This window comes from Taudactylus pleione, unplaced genomic scaffold (assembly GCF_031769625.1).
Source record: "Taudactylus pleione unplaced genomic scaffold, aTauple2 ptg001573l, whole genome shotgun sequence".
Classification (NCBI taxonomy): domain Eukaryota; kingdom Metazoa; phylum Chordata; class Amphibia; order Anura; family Myobatrachidae; genus Taudactylus; species Taudactylus pleione.
The window spans coordinates 4,992,821-5,017,389 of record NW_028285970.1 but is presented as its reverse complement, the minus strand read 5'-3'; the positions used below and the strand labels follow the sequence as shown (position 1 = coordinate 5,017,389).

Genomic DNA, 24,569 nt, shown 5'->3' with positions numbered 1-24,569 from the left:
GCCACATTTCAAAGATACATGTCAAAATAAGAGACATGATTCATTTTCGTGTGCATCTCAAAATAATAATGAACATTTAATGCAATAAATTATAGAAAACATATACAAAACACATTTTCCATAATTCCCCAATAGTTTCTTTTAGGTAAGAGCAATCACTAAAATGTATATACTCTAGTCAAGCACTGAGGCAGTTACAAGGCTAATTTTTCTTGATGATAACTTGACAGTGACACAAACTGTTGTGTGCAAGAGGATTTATTGTAGAAATAATGACAGATAGGGACAGTGGAAGATAGGGAAAAAAGCATTTAAGAACTATTTTTGTTTTAGGGACACCTTCATCCAGATAGTATTATACTATCACATTTACCAAAATAATCTTAACCATAGCCCTTATCAGGGGCTGGCTGGCAAATTTAAGCCCACAGCATTGGCCCATGAGCAGCAGCCCGTACAAAGGTAGTTTAACATATAAAGCATGTGTGCTTTCTCCACCAATAAGGACAGTTCTTCTTATTGCCAATTAGTTGTATTGTATAGTTGGGGTGGTGGAAGTAGTAGTAGTAGTAGAGACTGGGTGGGAATGGGAACACACATGGCCAGTGGGAATAGTGGAAGTAGTAGTGGGTCCACGTTTTGCTTTTGAAATGATTGCCGCTTTAAAAAGTCGCACAGTAATACATAAGCCTCCTAGTCAGGTTTTGGATACTGGTGAAACAGGTTTGTAATGTTGTAGTGTGGTCTTTACGTGGTCAAATTAAAATAGTAACTATTTTACTTTGGTGTTACATTTCAATAAATATGTTGTATGGATGTTGTGTGAAATGAGGAAGTGCATTGTGAATATGTGGTGTTAATAGTGCTGTATTTATATAAATTGTTTATCGAGGTTAGGATGGATGCTTTTTCGTGATTCTGATATTGAGTTTTTGGGACGTTGGGTGTACACTTCCATGAGGTTTACGTCAAATGGACCTATTAATTATCTACTACAAAATTATCATACATAATAATAATAATAATAATAATAATAACTGCAAAGGGTATGTGACAAAAATCTGAAAACTGAAGTGGTATGAGCACTTAAAACGTATTAGAACCACTGAAATAAACATGACTAATTGTATGCCAAAGACAACAGTGACATCATTTTTAATTTCTATGGGTTGGAATATTTTTTAAATGTATTTTCGAACATATAAAAATGTGATCACACGGTTATTTTTAGACAATTACAGCAAAGAAACTAATTTAAAATAAATGTATCTATTTTTGTGCCCTTCACACTGAATGAACAACATTTTTAAGAAACAACTTTTTTAAATTCGCTGATTCAATGTCAAGACAATTTGTCGTGAAAGAAAAGATTTTGGTGTAGTAGAAAAATATTAAATGTATGTGTTCAAGAAAAGATGAATGGGACAGCGAGAACAGAATTTTAAGCAGACCAGAAAAGAGCTGAAATAGAGATTAGGCTGTCAGTGATGGAGTTAAAAAAATAAATGTCCATTGGCACTGCTCAGGGTAATGTAGTTTTTGGATGGATGCACTAGTGTAGACTTATATCTATGCGGGAAACAATCGGGAAGCCGATGGACGGAATCCCGACCGCCGGCTTCCCGACTGTATAATCCTGGCCAGGGTTAAATGACAGGCGTTGAGATCCCGACGCCTGTCATTTTCCCTATCCCGGGAGCCCGACACCCGGCCTACCGATCGAAGGTAAGCCGGGCGACGGGCGTGGACAGCCACGGGGGGTTAGGTTTAGGCTAGGGAAAGGGGGGGTTAGCGTTAGGCACCCCCGGGGGGGGGCAGGTTGTTGGGTGGACACCCCCCCGTGGGACTTAGGTTTAGTCGGCGGGGAAGGGGGGTTAGGTTTAGGCACTTAGAGGGGGGATTAGGGTTAGGCACTTAGGGTGGAGGTTAGGGTTAGGCACCCCTAAGGGAGGGTTAGCGTTAGGGGGTAGAATAGGTTAGGGAATACTTACTTGGGGTCGATCTGGATTTTCAGTGCTGCCGGGATGCCGCGGTCTGGATAAATAATACTGGATCCATCTATGCATAGCTACACACTTTGTAGCTTATTTACTTGCTTCAGCACCCTGGACTTCAAGATCGCATGTGCTGTTTGGAGGCAACTTTAGGCCTGATTCATTACGGATCGCAACTGCGACTGCAATAGTGATTACACACAAAGTTTCACTGTGATAGTATGCTAATCCATTGCGATCTCTATGTCAATGCAGCACAAGATAAGGACGCCCACTTTGCTTTACACACATCCGTAATCCTTAGCAAGACTGCAAAACCATCGGTAACATCAAGTACCATCGCAGCCTCACGCACACTTGCACAAGCTCTAACCTTATTCAGGAATTGCTAACCTCATCACACACTATGAGTCCTCAAGCTGCGTAACGCATCGCAGTGGATAATTTATGCACACCCATGCAACAGCATTTAAACGCCCTGTCACGCCTGAATTTCGCCGATCACCCACCGTCACCACCTAAAATGACACTTCCTGTCAATCACTCTGCATTGGGTCTGTGTAGTCACTGTGATCGCAGTCTCGATCGTAGTGGCTGGTTCGCACACGTGTACTGCGATATATATGCATGCACAGTACTCAACAATTGGCCGATTGTGTGCGTATTAGCAGTTGCGATCCTTGCTGAATCAGGCCCTTTGTCTTTAGGAAAAAGCTTCTATGTATTACTTGCTGGAAGCTGGAGGGGTGCTAACTAATTATCAAAGGGAAGATCTCTTAATAATTATTTGAAAATGAAAGTTATGGTAAAACTTACCTTTGTTAACTCTTCGAAGTCCATAGGGTCCACAGGGAGACCTTGGGGTGTAGGTGGTGGTTGAGGACCGGGCACCACACAGTTAAAGATTTCAGCTCCCAGGATACACTAATCCAACCCCCTAGGATCGTGACAAGCCAAAGGCCGGAGGAAGAGAAGAAAGAAGGAAGACTGGTACGCACAAGAATCATACTCTCACGTAGAATGAGACGGAAAACCGGTGACCGGTAACATAGCCCATATGAAGCTAGGTGCATCAGGGCGGGTGCCCTGTGGACCCTATGGACTTCGAAGGAAGAGAGTTAATAAAGGTAAGTTTTACCATAACTCTCATTGGGGAAGTCCCAAAGCAGTCATTTAAGGGAGGGGATGCTCCTGTGCTGAGTGGAGAATCCGGCGCCCAAATAAATCATGCTGAGAGGGGCAAATGTATCAAAGGCATAAAACCTCAGAAATGTATGGACAGAGGACCACATGGCCACCTTACAAAGCTGTTCAGCTGAACCACCACGGCGAGCTGCCCACGAAGGACCCACAGAGCAAGTAGAGTGAGCAGTAACAGTAACCGGTACAGCAAGGCCTGCCTGCATGTAAGCCTGTGAGATAGTCTTACCAAAAGCCTGTTTGTTGGCTGGCCATCCCTTTTTGTGAAATTATTGAGCATCAATAAGGAGTCTTATCTCCGAAGGGAACTGGTATGGTCCACGTATATCCTGAGGACATGGACAACATCCAAGGAAGCCTCACCTGCCGATAGGTCTGGTGATTGAAAGGCCGGGACTACAATTTCCTCCTTAATGTGGAAACTAGTAACTACTTTAGGAAGGAAACCAGGGTGAGTCTGAAGCACAGCCCTGTCCTGATGGAATATCAGAAATAGGGAGTGACAGGAGAGCGCCCCTAAATCTGACACCCTTCTGGTGGACGCCATAGCCAGAAGAAAAAGTGTCTTCGCTGTGAGCCACTTGAATTCCACAGAATCCAGGGGTTCAAACGGAGGACCCTTGAGGGCACGAAGCACTACTGTCAAATGCCTTTGGAGCCAATGGAGGGACAAAGGGAGGTTGTATATGCAGGACACCCTGGAGGAAGGTGTGGATATCCAGAAGTGGAGCAAGTCTACGCTGGAACCGAATGGATAGAGCAGAGACATGCACTTTCAGTGAGGCCAGGCAGAGTCCAAGGACCAATCCAGCTTGAAGGAAGGCCAGGACTCTGGAAATCCTAAACACTTGGTGGTCATAGCTTCTGGCACAACACCATTGGAAATATGTATGCCACAATCTGTGGTAGATTCGAGCAGAGGCTGGTATAAGCACTCTGAGCATAGTTTTGACTACAGAGCTAAAGAATCCTTTGGACCTCAGGAGGGATGTCTCAAGAGCCACGCCTTCAAAGACAGACGGCCCAGGTCCGAGCAAAGGCAAGGACCCTGAGACAACAGGTCCAGTCGTTGAGGCAGCAGGAACAGAGTGTCGATGGAGAGACTCTGAAGATCTGAGTACCAATGATGTCTGGGCCAAGCTGGAGCCACCAGCAGGACAGCGCCTCCATCTTGTTTGAACTTTCAAAGAACTCGAGGAAGAAGGGAGACTGGAGGGAATAGTTACGCGAACTGGAAGGTCCATTTCACTGATAATGCATCTACAAAGGTTCTCTTTCTCGTTCTGGACCCGTACACTGACAGTTTGTGATTGTGTCGGGAGGCCATGAGGTCCACCTCTTTGAGGCCCCATCTGCTCACTAGAAGTTGAAAAACCTTGTGGTGAAGAGACCATTCCCCGGGATGCACGTCATGACGGCTGAGGAAGTCTGCTTCCCAGTTGAGAACTCCCAGAATGAATACCGCAGAAATGGAAGGGAGGTGATCCTCGGCCCATGTCAGAATGCGTGACACTTCTGTCATTGCTACCCGACTTTGAGTGCCTCCTTGATGGTTGACATAAGCCACTGTTGTGGCATTGTCGGACTGTACTTGTACAGGTTTTCCGTGAAGTATGTTCTTGGCCAGTATGAGGGCCATGTAGACAGCTCAAAGTTCCAATATGTTGATTGGCAGGGTTGATTTGACTGATGTCCAGCGACCCTGTAAGGAGTGTGGACTGGTCACTGCACCCCAGCCCCAGAGACTGGCTTCCGTTGTTCCGGGATCCAAAAGAGGCGACCCTTGGTTAGATGAGTTGTCTGTAGCCACCAAGAGAGGGACAGACGCACCTCCGGAAAGAGTACCATTGTCTGAGCTTTGATCAGATGGGGTAACCCGTTCCACCTGGAGAGGATCAGCCTTTGCAAAGGCCTGGAATGGAACTGAGCATACTCCACCATGTTGAAGGTGGACATCATGGATCCCAGAACCTGCAATGCTGAGTGGATCGACACCCGGCGACTGTGGAGACATCTGAAGCACTCGTAGTTTAAGTGTGGAGATCTTGTCTGATGTCAAATAGATTCTCTGATCCAGAGAATCCAGCAGGGCTCCCAGATGAATTATTCTCTGTGAGGGATTCAGGGAGGACTTTTTCCAGTTGATTAACCATCCGTGCTTGTGAAGGAAGCAATGGTTAGCTGCAGATGGCGGTAAAGCACATCTGGGGATTCGGCTAACAGCAGGAGGTCGTCCAGATATGGTGACAGTCAGACACCCTAACCACACAGGTGGGACGCCATAATAGCCATAATGTTGGTAAACACCCGTGGAGCTGTGGATAGTCCAAAGGGCAGAGCCTGAAATTGGAAGTGTTGCTGTAGTATAGCAAACCAGAGATATTGCTGATGTGAGGGCACTATAGGTACATGTAGGTACATGTCCTGAATATCCAGAGATACCATAAAGTCCCCAGGCTCCATAGCTACGATGATAGAGCGTAGGGTTTCCATCCTGAACCTGGGTACCCTGAGTTTTTTGTTTAGGGATTTGAGGTTGAGGATAGGCCGATGAAACCCATTCGGCTTTTGAACCAGAAAGAGAGTAGAATAGTAACTGGTCCCTCGCTGAGATAGCTTGCAGCAAGGACTGTATGGATTTCTGGATTTGTATGGCCTTGCTTGGGTCTGAAGGAGGGCCTGTGTAGAAAAACTTGTGGGGTGGCCATAGAAGAAATAAGAGGGCGTACCCATGAGAGACCACTTCTCTTGCTTAAGCATCTGTGGTGGTTTGACACCGGCACTGGGCAAACTGAAGAAGTAAGCCTTCCACTCTGGGATCCCTTAGAGGGAGGCCCGTCCTGTCAGGCTGAGGGCTTACCCTTGGATTTTGAGGCAGGGCTTCTGGTGGTCCAGGCCTGGGCTTGGCGGCCCTAGTGGAAGCCAACTGCCTAGGAAAGGACTGACCTTTAGGTTTTCCTTGAGGACGAAAGGACCTAAAAGATGTAGTCTGAGGCTTTGCAGTAGTAGTTGCTGAAGGCAGAAATGCAGTTTTTAATGGTTACAATCTTGTCAAGGTCTTGGCCAAACAAGATCTCCCCATTGTAGGGTAACACTTCTAGGTCTTTCTTGGAGTCCGCGTCCGCCTTCAATGAGCGTAGCCACCGGGTACGGTGGCAAGACACTGCCGTGGCCGAGACTCTGGAGGTTAGGAGACTGGCATCCAATATCGCTTCTCCAATATAAGAAGCTGCATCTCGTATGTTAGCAACGAAAGACATCTGATCCCTAGAAGCATCTGAGGGAAAAGAGGGCCTGATTCAGAGACGGACGCTCTGAAAGAGCGCTCGCTCTGAATCAGGGTGTTTTTTTTTTGTTCAGCCTCCTGGCCACTCGCATAGCTGTGGGTGACCACCCACAGCTATAGCGAGCAGCCAGGTTGATGGTCGTGATGGTCAATACCATCGCGACCATCGGGCTTGCGCATAGCTGTGGGTGACCACCCACAACTGTAGCGAGCAGCCAGGTTGATGGTCGTGATGGTCAATACCATCGCGACCATCAGGCTTGCGACGAGACCTTTGTGGTAGGGTCTCGTGGCCACAAGCCCCAGAGAGCTTCTGGCTCTAATAGTGCCAGAAGCTCTCCCACTGACATCACTGGTGATGTCAGTGGGGCCGCGTTTGCTTGGGAACGCCTCCATTTGTGAAGCCAGCCCCTCGGCCACGCCTACCAAATGGGGCGAGCTGTCAATCACCATCGACAGCTCGCCCCCTTTGGAGCGAGACCCGGAGTGACAGAGCACCCGTCGCTAGCCGGGTCTCGTGCATGCGACCGACAGAGCCGGCTCCATCGTGCGCATGCCCAGTGGGCAAACATCGACCCGGTTGCGAGCGCTCAGCGCTTGTGACCGGGTCTGAATCAGGCCCAGAGTCTTCAAGTGTGTCAGCCCAGCTCTCTATAACTTTACCCACCCATGCAAGAGCCATGGTCGGATGGGCAACAGCCCCTGAAAGAGAGTATATGGATTTAAGGCAAGATTCAACCATTCTATCCGTAGGGTCCTTCAAAGAGGATACTATAGGGATTTGCAACATAGCGCTCTTAATTAAACGAGTAACATGTAAATCAACCGCAGGGGGAGTCTCCCATTTTGAACAGTGATCTGCAGGAAATGGATAACAGGAGATCAGGTGTTTTTGGGGCTGAAACCCAAAAACATCAGCTCAGCGCTCGCGAGCGGGTCTGAATCAGACCCTTGGTGTGGTCACCAACCTGTGCATGTGTGAGCCCTCTAGTAACACAGGTAAAAATGTAGACAAACGCATGTTCTCGGAGACTTGTAGTGCCCCACTGTCAGAGAACATTTAACACCCGTGTCTATGAGACCTTACTCAGATGCCTCTAATTTATAATTCTATTTTAGACAAATGAATATGTAATTGCAATAAAGTCCAATATTTCTGTAGAGAAATGAAATATCCAAGTGTTATTATTATGTTGCAAGAAGATAAACAAAGACAAATATTTGAATTAGTCGGAAATTTTCAGACACACATTTTAAGAGATAAGAAAATAATTGTTTTTTTTAATACTATTCAAATGTATTATGTGTAAAAGCCCCAACACTGATATATGAAATGCCAACCAACGACTACAATAATAAAGAAAATTGCAAGACTACAGATTTATAATAACGCTGCCAAACTCAAAATACCTGACGCCATTAATGAAGAATATGATCGAGCTGCATTACCTTCAGAGACGTCACTGAAACTGAGAAACACAGCTCTGTATACAGTGCACCACACTTCTGCTAATTATTATTGTTATAGCAACCGACCCACCCATAAATAACTAAATTTCTCCTTACTCCTTACTGTACCCACAGCTTCCATTCACTACCCACATCAGGAAAAAACAAAGAGAGAAATTTATTTTAACTGTTCCCAGGCTTTTAATTTTCTGCATAACCTACTGGAATACGAGTGATTACAAGTTACTGGTCCTGCCACTGGTATTTATTTTCTTCACCAGGACATCAACCCAGGAAAAGTTACTAGGTCTTCACGTTTGCTGATTCATTTCAGAGCAACAGAATGAAATAGAACAAAGAAAAAAGGGTTGTCTTATTCCAGGCGCACAATATTGAGTTAAAACTTAACTTTTAATTCATATTCAATAAACATATATAACGAAAATAAACAGCAAAATATTTAAAAGAAACAAGATGTCTCTAGACTATAGACAAACATATATTGTGTTGATTTGACAAATGAAAAGGTGTTAATTAAAAATTAAATGTCCCGCTGTGTGAATTATATAATTGTAATCCAACTATTCACAATGAATTATAAGGGAGAATGCAGAATTAGTTCTGTATTTCTCAATAATTGCAACAATAATTCTCCAAGCTCCCACTTAAATCCACATATTGGTAACATATGTTGCAAAGTAGAGTTCCATGAACATGTTAACTGTACTTGCTAGAGGTACGATTGTCTTCCTAGAATAACTATATTATTGTTCTATCACAGTGGCGTCACAAGGGGGGTGACACCAAGGTTCAGACTGACACTCCCTCACAGTGACAGAAGCCGGGTGCTGCACTGTAGTATTAAGTGCAGCACCCGGCTCCTGACACTGTGAGGGAGCCGGCACTGCAACACAAGGCAGTCAGCACCCCCTGCACCACCCCTCCTCCTCAGTAATATTAGGAATGGGACCACAGGGGATCGGGCTGTGAGGCCACGCTCCCGTCCGGCGAGGCCACACCCCCTTTCAGGTCTTTGAACACGCTGAGCAGCTACACATTCTATGTGTTTAATATACATACATTTCTGATCATCCATAGTAGGTTAATAATATCCGGCTCATAAGAATCATTAACCGTGTGACGCTGTCCCTGTCTCACTGTTCAGCGCTACAAGCACACTGAGCAGCTACACTTTCCCTGTGTTTAATACACGTCTCCGTGGTCATACATTTTTATATTCTCAATTATTCACAAGCAAGCATCAGATAATATATATCGGTAGGCCTATTCATATGTATTATATAATAATATATATCTATATTCCTGTGAGTCAGGATATTATTAACCTACTATGGATGATCATAAATGTACAGTACATCCGGAAAGTATTCACAAAGCTTCACTTTTTCCACATTTTGTTATGTTACAGCCTTATTCCAAAATGGAATAAATTCATTTTTGTCCTCAAAATTCTACACACAATACCCCATAATGACAACGTGTAAAAAGTTTTTTTGAGATTTTTGCAAATTTAGTCAAAAAAAAAAACCTAAGAAATCACATGTACATAAGTATTCACGACCTTTGCTCAATACTTTGTTGATGCACCTTTGGCAGCAATTACAGCCTCAAGCCACAAGCTTGGAACACCTATCTTTGGGCAGTTTCACCCATTCCTCTTTGCAGCACCTCTCAAGCTCCATCAGGTTGGATGGGAAGGGTCGGTGCACAGCCATTTTCAGATCTCTCCAGAGATGTTCAATTGGATTCAAGTTTGGACATTTGGACATTTCTGGTCCAAACAGAGCCGTTAAATATTAATTGGAGATCAATACACTTTAAGAAGGAATGAATCCTCTATTTTCCCTTTAAGTATAACAATTAAGTGGAATCAATATATTAAATTTATTATCTTTCCCCGGACAGTGGATTCAATCAATTCCCCGTTAGTGTTTTGTATTACTCTGTATTTGGATCATCTTGGTAGTGAACTCACAGTTGGCTAATAGAGACTTATATGTAAAAAGTACTGTAAAGCTGGACTATGTCAAGAGGATAATATGACTATCAACTAATTTGAATATTCATATATAGTCATAATCGTGGAATCTACAAACAACTATCTCGTGAGAGGAGATATTTTGTTTAAACAGGATTCAATTGATTGTAAACAGATCCACTTAACATTGATAGATTCTCCATGCTCTAAAATTGTTAACTATCTATAACATCATGGTACTGTGAGAGATGATATTACATATTTATTCTCAGCAGATTGAACTCACACAGATCTAATCTGTTATAGATAGAACAATAATATAGTTATTCTAGGAAGACAATCGTACCTCTAGCAAGCACAGTTAAGGGGCCTATCCACTAGACGACCTGAGAGACTGAACGTCTAGCATTCAGACCTTCAGGTCACCGAGGTGCGGTGCCCGCACTGAACAACGTTCACTGAACGTCATTCATACAGGACCCCGACCTCCTATCTCTGAACATGCCGAACCTGACGAGCGTCGTCAGGTTGACGGGCATGTTCAGTAGATAGTCAGGGACGGCAAGAACCGAGCGTGCACGCACATCACTGGTCCTTGCCGGCTATCCATTACCTGACTTTGTGAACAATGCGACCAAAACCTCCTGGTTTGGGTTGGATTGTTCACAAAGTGGGGTAATGGATAGGCCCCTTTAGCCTGTTCATTGAACTCTACTTTGCAACATATGTTACCAATATGTGGATTTAACTGGGAGCTTGGAGAATGATACTATTGTTGTAATTATTGAGAAATACACAGAACTTATTCTGCATTCTCCCTTATAATTCATTGTGAATAGTTGGATTACAATTCTACAAATCACACAGCGGGATATTTAATTTTTAATTAACACCTTTTCATTTATCAAATCAACAGAATATATGTTTGTCTATAGTCTAGAGAGGGGAACCTTTTTTCTGCAGAGGGTCCATTTAATATATATAACATTATTCGCGGGCCTGGTGCAGGCCAGGCTCCCTCCATGTGACGTCACACGGGACGGGGCCACAATCGCCGATGATTACAGCAAAGCCCAGAGCATCCTGAGGATGCTCTGGGGAGCTGTAAGGCAGAGGTGTGACTGTCTGAAGCATCCTAAGGACGCTCCAGATGGCACAGCTGCATAGATTCTGACTGCAGGATGCCAGTCTAGGCACTCTGCTAGCCAGATGAGGCTAGCATAAAAAAGCTCCAAGGGCCAGGCCAAATGATTCCGAGGGTCTTATACGGCCCCCGAGCCTGAGCTTCCCCATCTCTGGTCTAGAGACATCTTGTTTCTTTTAAATACTTTTCTGTTTATTTTTGTGTTATATTTGTTTATTGAATATGAATTAAAAGTTAAGTTTTAACTCAATATTGTGCTCCTGGAATAAGACAACCCTTTTTTCTTTGTTCTGATGTACTTATTGTTGTTATCAGGCTGCACCCCCAATACGAATATAATATCATAATTTGGATATATTGTCAAATAGGAGCATATGGGGTTCCTTACATAATTCACTTATTTAAATCATAAACTAGAGCAGTAACCTTCCTTTTTCTTTTTTTGTAATTTCAGAGCAAACAAGCTCCAGTGTTTTATTCCAATTATTAATACTTAAATCATATTTTTCTTGTTAAGAACAGCAACTTCTAAACTAAGCTGTCTGAAAATGGAAGTTCAAAACTGGTCTCAAAGTATAAAATAATTCCAAATGTAGTCCCTCAATGGGAGTTCTTCTACACTTCACTCCAAAAAGAGTAATATATGCATGAATGCAGTGGACTACCATGTGGTAAAACCACATTAAATTATCTTTTACTGTCATGCCTTCAGCATAGGGTTTGTTATGTTACACTAATTCACATTAGCAGCCCCACCTAGTGGTCAGGACAGCAGCAGTTTAAATCTGAACTATTTTGTCCTTAACATTCCATAGCAATCTAGCAATGCATTCTGGGGTAAAGGAGCTGTAAGCAGCCATTTTCCTTTGCACATGGCCCCAGACAGTCATCATTACATATGCTCAACCTGGTACAGCATCCGATGGTGAGTTCTAAGCTTCAACTGTGCCATAGATCTGCTTAGCCAGTTATGCATGTTAGCTGTACTATGTGACATTGCAGCCTGTACTTTGCATACTGTATGTTTCATGTTGTTTGCATATCCCATGTTATGTATATGTTTGCCTTGCATTCCCATGTACATATAGTAATTGCTTTTCATTGTTTGTTTGTTTACAGTTTTACCATTACTTATCATTACTTATCATCACTCATCTCATCACATCACACATGTGCACACACGTGCACATTTGTTTATACGCATCGATCTGTGTACATCCACGCAAGTTCCTCTATCAAATAATAAACTCAGTTCTTCAGATCACATCTGACTGGATTATTGGAAGATAGAGTTTTGGTTATGCTGGCTGCTCCAAATTTGTCAGACACTAAGTGCAGGGCAGTACATTTACAGTTAGTAATATATTTAAGGTGGGTTTTGGAGCTCATCCTAATTAGTTTGTGCATATTCACATTATGCATTGTTAAAGCATCCCATAACAGAATGAATAAATATAAGCACAACAATTAATTAATAGGTAATGACCATTCATTTGGGTTAATATAGACATTTTAACAAAACTTTTCTAATCTTAAAATTCCCCTTTTGTCAGCAACTCTAATATAGGAGTAACAGGTGAACGCTCAGAAATGTTGGTAACTAAAAGACAATGATCATGCTTTTATAGCGCATTCATTTTATTTTGTTTTCTTGGCTAGAGAATGATTTTTAGTGCTAAACCCCAATGAATAGCAAAAGCAGAGCCAAAGTTAAAGAGAAGAAAGGCGGCTGCGATGATGGGAGGGGAAGCTTCCTGTCGTGTATGCCCAAAAGGCCTAGCAGCACCACATCTCATCATTAATGTCCATCAAATGCTTTGGGCAGCCGTCCAAAGCTTTAAACAGAATTGTGTAATGGGAACAAGATGAAGTCCATCATGTACCCTAGAAAGATTTGTTGGCACTGGGTCACTTCATCTGAAGAATTTGATTGCACTATTTGTCCTGTCCTGGTAAAGAAAATGTGCTGTGATATTACACTACAACACTTTAATTTTGGTTTCTTCTATGCAATAAAAAAATGCTTATGTGGGGTGTTAGGTCAGACAGCTACACATGTTATTGTGGCATCTCCCATTGTTTAGTACAATGTTTTCTACAGCTCTAAGTTTGCCGGTGGCACCAATCAGAGATTTGTCAAGTGCAGACTTCTAGCTATGTGTGATCCACTTACAAAAACATGCTTGGTGTCCAGCCAGTCTGATTATTTTACCTTACACACAAAGCGAGTGAATTAAAACAGCATCAGATGCAATGTTCACCAGATGTCTGCCTAACTGTAGACACTAAAGTGCTTCCACTACTACAATAAACAAAACTTTGCTAAATATTCTTATGAATACAGTTTTGACTTTAAAAATATTGCATTTACAAGCTAGTAATAGGCAAAGCGTGACTGTGCTTCATGAAGCGATACAAAAGCATCCATGTAATAATGCTTGTCTGCCTGCCCAGCAAACATACTTTATTATATTCGTAGGTGACAGCACTACCGATATGCCCAATACAAATATTCTTATAATAGTACTTTTCATTAATATGGTGCTGGTAATTTTGATTCCTGAGTGTATTATAGGTTCATCAATCTGCTTGCACTTCCCCAGGATCCCTTGTGTGTGTGGTACATCACTGGTTGTGTAGTGAGGTCAAGAAGGAATTAAGAAGGTTTACTTACCAATCTGATTGTTTGAGATCTGCGCATGCACAAAATCTGTTCTGTGCAGAATGGGTCCTGTGTTCTCACTCGCATATGATTGACATGCTGTGGCGTTTGGGGGACATGCTTGGACTGTGTTCCCCAAACAGGGGCGTGACACTCCCGCTTTCCGGGAGGACCGAGGCCAGGGTCTGCGTCGGAGGACGCAGATTTCCTGGCCTTGCAAGTTGCCAGCCTAAGTAAGATGAAGCTCACTCAGACTGGCCGATGCTGCCGCGATCGCGACCAATGGTCGCAGTGGTGATCAGATGCAGCATCTACGGATGCAGCATCTACGGATTCTGCACTCAGATCACAATTTCTGTCAGGGGGCGTCTGCTTCCTATAGACACTTCCTGCAGCATTTAAGTATTTGCTGGACGGTATTGCACATGCGGCTGTGCATTATCGTTCACATCACGCCCATACTCAATAGAGTGGTGTGAGATTGTGTGCTCTGTTAATGACACTAACTTGCGCTAAGGTTTCGCAAGGGTATTTTTGCACTGCCACCACTAAAATTAAGAAGATTAGCAAAGAAGTAGCATAATATCATTAAAAAATTTTTTTTTTAATTTTTGGGATAAAAAATAGCTAATAACTTTATGACTAGTCAATGTTGCTGTCTATCCAATAAGACTGACAATGCGGCTAAAAGTGGAGAATCATATTTACGTACATTGTTGTTCGGCATGTATGTCATAGATCATTGTAGTATATGTACAACATGATTTTAGTCACATTGTAGTCATATGGATAGACAGCAAGGTTGACTAGTCTTTATGCTCTTTTAACTCAGACATTATGAGTAGCCGATAACATGGTGTGCCACAATATGCATCACTGTGGCATGAGCTAGAGGGGTCTTTGGCACGATGTTAGCAAAGCTTAGTAAGGACACATCTGTAACTATAGAAAATAGTCTGCTTTAGACTTATTGTGGAAGTTTTTCTTTAATTTGTTCCATAATTAAGCATTCACAAACCTTCTGGTAGAAATCCTGCATTTTCCCGTGTACCCAAGATAGATCAGTCAGCCAATCAGAAAGTATCCCACTCTCTAGACCAGAGCCCCCTCCCCCTGAACTTCATGAGAATTAAATGAAGGTTAATGATTACAAAAAAATCTCAAAACCTAAAGGCTCTGGCCCTGGTCACGTGGCAATTAATAGAAGCCACACCACTACCATTCTTTCCAAATTTATACTGATAGGTTAAAAGTGTTGTGCTCAAATTGGCCTGTCCATGTGCCTGTGGAAGGGATTGAAAGCTCCACTGGGTCAAGGAATGAAGTACTGAAATAAAATTATTTGATTTTAGACTAGACAAAGAAAGTATAAGCATGAGACTATATAAGAGTCCTCAGTTTTTTGTGATGGGTAGTTGTAGGGAATCTGTTGCTAGGCAGTTTTCTATTTTGTGAGGTATATTTTCATTAGTTTATGGTCAGCCTATTAGGGTTTATAGAGGCGGGTACATTTAGGTTTTGTTATTTAAGGCCGAATTTGAATAGGTTCAGCCTCTTTTTCAGTTGGAAGCCCCTACCTCCCTACCCAAAACCGTGTGTTTGTCTTTGTTTTGTTTGTCTTTACTAAACATTCTTAAACCAGTGGGCGGGAAGGCGCTACTAACCAGCAGCCACATGTAGCGAAAGCGGTCGTTGTGCGGCAATTGCCTCTTTGAAGGATGGTGAGTGTGTCCTACCTATGCGGGTTGGACGATTGGGCACTTTCTTTGCGGAAGCGTCCGGACTGTGCCAAAGTAAGGGGTGGTGAGACTTGCACAGCGCAGGTTACGCATATTGAAAGGGGGTTTTAGTCGTCCCCCATTTTTGAGGTAAGAGGTATTTTGGCTGGGTTATGGTAGCGCCTTCTTTTGCCGCCCTCTTTCATTAAAATAAATTTGCAATTAATAAATACATCAGTTCTGATTTGAACCAAGCAGTTGTTGTCAGTGTCGTTATTTCTTTTTTAGAAGTTAAGCTTAGCATAAGAGGTTATAATGTTTTTCACAAAAAATGAATGGACGCCTTAAAGGTCTGCAGAACATGATGAAGATATAAAAATAATAATAATAACAATAATAATAATAATAGTAGACATTTAAGGTCAGATGTATCTCATTGGGCAAAACAAAAGTAATACTAGTAATACTTTTGTTATTTTAGTGTTGAATGCTGGGTAAGACTACAAAATTGATAGCATATCAAAATATATATTGAAGAAGTGGTTCTAAACTATGTTAAATATTTGTTAATTTGCTATAATTAAATAATATATTGACTGTATAAAGCATTTGGATTGGTTGCCCTGAAAGTACTGATTCCTGATTTCTGAAAATTAATCAATTTAATAGATACTTTAGAATGTAAGCTCTTTGATCAGAGTTATCATTTCTATTGTCTGAAGTTTGTGTAAATCTTAAATTCATATAACTGTTCAAATTCTGTAAACTATATAGTTCCGTGGACAATGTCAGTGCTTTATAAATAAATAATAATTATAAATATAATAGACACAACCAAGTGCCTAAGTATATTACTGTATACAGATGCTCCTCACTTAACGTCCTACTTGTTTAACAACCACTCGGACTTACGACCCGCGCTCCGACCAGCTGGAACCCATAGTACAATGACTATAATGTTACTCTGAATGTCTTTTTTAATTACATTAATTGTACTGCACAGTATGTAAGGGTTATGCAAAGTAAAACACAGTTACAGTTTCAAGTTGGAGTTTCCTTTAAACCTTTTCTTTATTCAGAATAAATAAAAACAATTACCTGTATTAAGTATATACGGCTCATCGTTTAGCGACCAATTAGTTTAACGACCTAGTCGTAGAAACGGAACTCGGTCATTAAGTGAGGTGCATCTGTATTTTAAAATAAAGCTATGAACATTTGCAGAGTTTATTTTAAGGCTTCAGTAAAGGAATTAACCCTCATCGTAACTGTGTTGCACAACACAGCTGTGAAGCCACTATGGCTCTCTACCCTTCATTCCTTTCTGCAAAAGTCAATGATTGCAAACATATAGATGATACCATAGGCTCTTTCTGTTTGCTTACAGCTCCCCTGTAAGTGAATGACATTTATGTTATTTTATTATTTAGGGGTAGATTTACTAAAGCTTCTAAAACAGAAAAGTGGAGGTGATGCCTATAACAACCAATTTGCTTCTGTTTTTCATTTTCTAGAGTGCAATAGAAAAATGATAGCTAAAATCTGATTGGTTGCTATGGGAACATCCACTTTTCATTTTTAGAAACTTTAGGTTTCTAATCTACCAATTAGAATTAGGATTACCATTATCTGTCACTATCAATTCTGCATCATCAGACCTTAATGAGAGTGAATACCAGTGCTACTAACACATGCTCAGCTCTCAGGGAGATATCTTTTATAAGTGTGCATCTGTTTCCACATATTATGATCAACTATGATGTGATTTCTGCTGCCTTTGGTCAGGATGAACAATGCATACCCTCCCTGCGATGTCATTACAGATCATATAGGTGACTTACTGCATATGTGTTATCTACATTATGCGCCAAAGCAGAGAACTACTACTTTGTTACATTATTAAAAAAAAAAAAAAAACATAGAAAAGGGTGGGCCTAGTTATAATATGTGATCAAAAAGTTCTATTTGGGTTTAACTAAAAACAAAATGGTTGTGTTTACATACAAAGATATTTGATATTAAGAATATTTTTTAACTTATTCTACCGTAATAACAGAATTGTATCCAATTCCTAGTCTATATAGGAGATAGACATCTTGCAAGCTTTAATCCTGTGTTGTATAATTTATAATGCTTTATGATGTCTATTGCATGTGACACTTTGTTTACAAGAACATTGTATTACATTTCTATATTTGCATTTGATGAAAGGAAGGCTGGAAAGCACACCTAAAATATTCAAGAGTGTTATTATTTGCCTTTACGTGAAACAAAAGGACCACCAACCAGGTATCTTGCAGGGTGTTCCTGTTCTTTGTTCCTATGTTTCTATGGTTGTTGTGCACATCAAAAGTATACAGTGCTTACTAGCCTACTCTCCTGCAATATCTAGGGGTCTCCCAAATCTGATGATGCAATTATCAGAGAATAGCGTCATCGGGGCTTAATAACAAGAAGCATCCAGTCCCATCCCTCACAGTCATCAGTTGCATCTCCCTTCCAGGAGCTGGATGGAAAGATTTAAATGTTGGCACATTTGATACAGTGTAACTTATATAACCTTTGTGCAACATAATATAGCCTTTGGGTTGTACACATATACACTTACAGTTCTAATGCCATTCTCAAAGGCGTCACGGGCAAGAGATGCTGGTCCATCCACTGTTTTGCCATCATCATCTGGTCCCCAGCTTGCGCTGTAGATATGTACATGTTGTGGGTTCAGACTGAGAGATTTGGCTTCCACCATATCTGTTACATCTCCATCCAACATGCGCACTCCTGTAGACAAACAAAAAGAGTTCAAAAGGTCCATAACACTGTAGCTTTTCACAACTTTATATGCGTATAGCATTTTAATGGTGCATATAAAAAATATATACTGATACACATACCTCCAATTCTGGCATTAAAAGCTATTCCAACTGTACAGTGCGAATTATTTGCAGTAGCCGCAACTTCTCCTGCACAGCGCGTTCCATGCCTGTAAAGGGTAAACAAAATGGCAATTAATTTACAATAAAGTGGGCCAAATGTAACAGCTTGTAAGTTGCAGCAAGTGCCAAGGTTTGGGCAATTTAGCTGCGAGATATAAAACAAAAACAAACTTTGTTTTTGCCTTAAAACAAAATAAAATTCTATAGTAGAAGTAAAGTAGATCTGACAATATATATAATGCTATCTCTCTGATGTTTCACACAAAGCAATATTTCTTACAATACAATAGTCCCTATAGAAAAGTCAAAACTGTATGTGAGCCACATATTGGGTACTCCCAACTCAGCAATGCTACAGTATGACCTTTTTGATATTTTTCAACAGTAGGTCGTACACGTGAAATATCCAGCTGTAAAATAAGATCTCATTGCAAAGGTAATTGACTTCTCAACTCCACTCAGAATTCCAGCAGCGTTTAACTCTGCATGAGCCATGACATTTTGAGCAGATTGCTGTTGCTAAATGTCACAGGTCCTTGAAGATGTTTGAAAAGTGCCCAACATATTGTTGTCGAGTGAGGAGCTCCTGGGATAGCACTTATGGCTTCTATGGCTAAATTCATTTACAGATAGATAATGATCAGAGAAAATAGCTACACTTTTATGTCCACCAGCAAATGAGGTTCAAGAACTTTAGCCTCTGAAGTATGAATAGTTGAATGTTTATATTGAACATAATATTGTATCACACCATGTCACTATTTCCAAATAATGCAAGGTATACACAACTACATAAGAATATTCATTCATGTAATATGAATACAATTAAAAATAATAAATTAACACTGTGGGGGAGATGTATCAACCTTTGAAACAGATACATTGGAGAAGTTGCTCATAGCAACCAATCAACCTCTGTCACTTTTTAGAGTGTACTATAAATGATAGCTAGAAGTTGATTTGGTTGCTATGGGTAACTTCTCCATTCTATCACTTTTGAAGGTTTGATACATCTCCCCCTTTATAACAAAAGCAACATTTTGTCAAAATCTGAAATGGTGGCCCGTTCTAATCTGCCTTCAGCCTGTCATTGCCTATATAAAACACATTCTAGATTCTATGGAACAGTTTAGACATTTTTCAGATTTTTTGTGAGGTTGCAGAAGACATTAAAATGAACTAAGTTCAAACCATCAGACGCTGGCTGTAGCATGTAGCCATTACTTTGAGACACAAAAGACACAATGGTGGTGTATTGATATTGTGCGTGTGTGTGCATGTGTGAGGCAAGCAGTCTTGATGCTCATGAGGAGTGTTCTATCTTTTTCTCTGTGGGATAATGTAAATTACAAAGGGAAGTTATAAATAAAGCAAAAAGCTACTGCAAGGTGGTCGAACCTCTTGAGGAAACATGTTTAAACAACATAAAGAGCCTTTGCCTGAGAAACTCCAAATCGGAGAGCGTGTGCATCATTTCACTGAAGTTCTTTTATTGTTTATAATGGAGAGAAACAAGTTCCCAGGCTTTTTAAATTACAGTCTAAAGAGACACAGGGCTAAAAGGTTGTGCATTCGTTCTTTGTGTTTCTGTCAAGATGATAAAGTAGGCTGAAAGACTGCAGGAAACCTTGGTTACACAAAATGATGCATTATTAAGAAAAGCTTGATGAGCATGCTACTACCTGGGGGATAACTTATTTTGGAAAGAAGGAAATCATACTAGCTCTATGGAACCACAACTGCCCCAACCTGTGTCATACTCAATGTATATGGCTAATAGGATACCGGCCTAAGGGTCTGAGGCAGACTTACATGCAAGTCGATTCTGCGGACAGAGCTTTAGATCTTTAGCACTGCACCTGCTCTACAGCTGAGCGCACACAACTATGAGCAACTGCAGGCTATTCAGAGTCGTACACAACTTTGCTGGGGATGTACGCAACATTCCGACGGTCAGGATGCCAACAGATTGCAGAGGTAAGATTTTGGGGTCTATTTACTAAGCAGTGTTAGGAGACAGAGTGAAAAGTGATAAGAAAGTTATAAGGTGCCAGCCAATCAGCTTCCAACTGTCATCTCACAGGTTGTGTTTGAAAAATGACAGTTGGGAGCTGATTGGCTGGCACCTTATCACTTTTCACTCTGTTTCCTAACACTGCTTAGTAAATAGACCCCTTAGGGTTAGGGGGAGGCTTAGGCACTAGGGGGAGGGTTCGGCTGCAAGAGGGGAAGGTTAGGGTTAGGCTGTGGGATGGGAGGATTGGGTTAGGCTGAGGGAGGGGTGGTTTAGGATTATAATACTTGCCTAAATCTGTCTGGATTTTGACTGACGGGATGCCACTATTGTTATTCTGACTGTTTGGCATCCTGACCTTCGGGATCCCGTACCCATCCCCTTTGTTGCAACTTTTGGTTGAATGTGTGTAACTGGGTGGCAACAGAGCGATTCCATGTATCTTAAGTAGAATGACAATGTCATGGATGTGTGCGCAGAATTGAGCATATGTAGAGATCCATCTAGTCTCATACTGCTCTCTTGCTCCAATGATAGATCTGGTTCAAGTGTGCGCTGCTAGTGATGACTACTACTTCCAAAAGCAGATGGATAGTGGCAGTGTGCTCGAATAGATATGTGAAGCTTTGCATATGGGCAAATATCTGCATTTTCCTCCGCATGCAGAGTACGAGTACAAATGCGAACGGCTTGCATGCAAATATGAAGCGACCCTAAATAAGTGGCAGATAATTCTTCTTTAAGTATAGTCCAGATTAAACATTAAAGAGTGAATAGTGAAATTCTGTCATAAAAAATATACAAATACAAACAAATACAACAACACTAAGGCACGATGACACCATAGTTAACATTGCTGCCCTACAGCAATGGGATTATGGATTCACTTCTGACAAGTGCCCTATCTGTGTGGAGTTTGGACATTCACCCTGGGCCTGGTTCTAAGTGTTAGAATAAGGAAGTAAGTAAGCCGAACAGTCAAACGGCGCGGATACATTTGATTCAGAATTGTAACCTCTGTATTTGCATGGGTTTCCTCTAGGTGCTCCAGTTTCCTGCCCCCATCCAATAAAATGCTGGTATGTATTTGACTGCTTGGAAATCTAGAATGTAAGCTCCAATGTACTGGGACTAGAATTACTTTAAATGATTACATATTCTCTATACAGTGTGTGCATTATGATTAGCACACAAAAAATAAGCACAAACTTTTTGTTTGCTTTAAAGCCAGAAAAGTTTCTTTAAATAAATTGAATAATACTCTTAAAGCTATTTGTTTTACTAGGTGAGAATTGATTTAAGCACAATTTTGTAACAAAATACTAAAATTGTACGATCAGTGCATTGATTACTGAAAAATTGTATAAAATAAATAAAACAATACTAATGAAAGCTGTATATTTGCGGGTCTTTGCATTTGGGTAATTATCTACATAAGGAGGTAATACAACTTTTGGATATTGTTCCTTTTGAAAATAAAATATTGCAAGTTTCTTAGAGTGTTATAACTTGTAACTGGCCCTCCAAATACACACATGCTAGATGGAAGATCCAATTACCCTTGGGTTTTGTCATGCTGTGTCTTCTCCGGGTAAAGTGCCTAAAGCTATTTAATTAAGTTAGAGACCTGCAATATATCCCGATATAAGTGTGAAGCTCAAGTGCAAAGATTACTTGCCTCCGGGTATAAAGAGAAGCACTCCCCAAAGTCATAAATATTTTACCTTTTGCTTCTGGGGAGTAATTTACTTAATCCAGAGAGAAATGCAATTTGAAATTGTGAAACTTTAATTATGCTGAACAGATTTCTACATGCTTTACTGCAAGCTCTCCTTGGGGTGGGTAGGGCAGGAACTCTACAAACAGCATTGACAAAAAATGTTTAAAGAAACCTTGTTGGACAAGATAACAGATTCAAAGGTTTTCAAGGTTCCTGAGATGAAGTTCAGAAGACACAGCTCCTGGAACAGCAGTAAGGAGAATTAACCCAGAGCTGTACAGTCTCTGACTAGGTAAAAGGCAATGGAAGTTAGTCTGTGAAATATGATTGTGGATTAATAAAAATTATGGGTGTACTTAGGAAAGTAATGTAATTAGTAGAGATGAGCCGCTCAGTTTTGCTGAAAACCAAACACACACTTTGGGCTTTGGAGTCGTACCGAGTCCCAGCTCGGATCACTTTTGGGTCCCCATTTGAACTGGATCTAAAGACCAGGGGCGGAATGCACTAAACGGAAAATGCGGTAAAACCCCTGTTTACCACATTTTCCGTATGCATCAATCACCTGGCCGCCGGGCTATGATGCAGAGTGTAACGCCAGCTATTGCTGACGTTACCCTATAGAAGCCTATGGGCTTCTACCGCATCGCGCTGCTATGAGGGATCCGATCGGATCCCTCCCAGCATGCCCCGCGGCCGCCGCGTCAGTCTGCACATGCGCAGATGGACTCCCAGGTCATAAACCAGGAAGTCCACTGTGCAGGAGAGATCGCAAAGGACAGCTCTTATTGGAAGAGCTGTCCTTTGCTGTACTGATCGCATATGTTAGTGCATATGCGATCTGTACAACTGCGGTATCCGGCGGTAAGTATTAGTGCATCCCACCCCAGATCTTGTGTATTTTGTATTGCATTTAAGTATCTCCCTTGTGATTTAAGGTGCTGTGAGGGGGTCAAAATCTACTAAAAATGATAGGAAATGAATGTAATTGATGTTACTAATAACTGTAGGAACCAAAACAGGTCCATTCTCAGATACTATCAGAATTACAACATTTCAGATGTTGCCATTGTGAACATGTCAACATTCTAAGGATAAAGAAATGGTGCCTGTCGACCATATGACCGGAAACCCTTACTTACACCTAAAGAATGTATTACTACTATCTACTATGCAACAAACGAACTCCTAGACACACCCCCTAAGAACGGTTGCCTAGGAACAATAGATTTAAACTCAGTAAAGTGGGTGGCTCGGTTTGCCCTGATGAAGCCGGACATCCGGTGAAATGTACATAGGTTATTGATCACAAAGTGTCTTGAAAATGTCAAATAATTGCATGTGAATGTTGTATGAAAAAGAATAGCAACTAAGTATACACTTCGATAGTACCCGCATCTCAGCTGGACTCGAGCGGCAGAGAGCGGGCACAGATTGTAATGTAGTAGCGTGGAAGCCCAACTAGAGACTCAGGGTATAGCGCAGACACACTAGGCACAAGTTCGACAAAGGGACTTGGATTCAGTGTTCACAAGTCACGTGCATAGATGTTATAGCAGGTGGCCGAGACTCCGGACAAACGTGGACACACCGCAGCAGCTCAGTGCACAGCCCCAATACAGAGATCTGTATTAGAGCCATGACTCACACTGACGGGCAGAAAGGGGAAAATATCTGAGCTGCAAGCTTTACATATAGTCAGGATACATATCCCAGCATCAGAAAATCAGCCTATATTGTACAGATATGCACTCCAGGCAAAGCGCGAATACAGAGAATTGTATCAAAGCCGCATGTTATACTGACTGGCGGTAAAAGGGAAAAGTATCAGAACTGCAAGTATTATTTATAGATGGGACATACAGTATATCCCAGTGTTATAAAAGCAGCCTATACAGTACATAAGGCTTAAACAACAGAATCTGATTTATCAACACCACGATTAAAAGGCAGAATACTATCCCTAGTTGCTACTATTCAATACACCTGACCATAATAGTATCCAGTAGATAATAAGAGAGAAATTCTCTAACAACATTGTTACTATATTAGTTGGATACAAACGTAGGTGACTAGTCTGAGAAAATAACAGACATATGCTGCCCATCCACTAGCAGACCATAGAAACGACAGCACGATTACGACATTGTAAACGTGCAGTTGTTTCTATGACTGTGATAAGCCTACACTGAAAGAGCAGTCGTTCAGTGCAGGCTCATCAATCATCTGGCAACATGCTCAACCTGACGTTATCGTGACGTTAGCATGTTTGTACGATGATAGATGTCTAAATGACCAGCGGGCACGAGCATCGCTGGTCGTTTTAGACATTTTTGCAAACGATTTGCAAGCGATTGAACGATTGTTATCGTTCAATCGCTCAACTTAATCGTCTAGTGCAGGGGTTCCCAACTGTGGTCCTCAAGGCACACTAACAGTCCAGGATT

General features: G+C 41.4%; 1 protein-coding gene across 2 annotated transcripts in view; it reads right to left on the bottom strand.

Moving 5' to 3' along the window:
* Positions 1-24,569, bottom strand: part of PCSK5 (proprotein convertase subtilisin/kexin type 5) — a 622,474-nt gene that overhangs the window by 352,954 nt on the left and 244,951 nt on the right. For both annotated transcript variants that reach the window (XM_088464067.1, XM_088464068.1), the window contains exons 6-7: positions 18,347-18,435; positions 18,061-18,233 (exon numbers count right to left, since the gene is read on the bottom strand). In XM_088464067.1, coding sequence (XP_088320193.1) covers positions 18,061-18,233; positions 18,347-18,435 — 262 coding nt within the window. The remainder of the gene's footprint in view (positions 1-18,060; positions 18,234-18,346; positions 18,436-24,569) is intronic.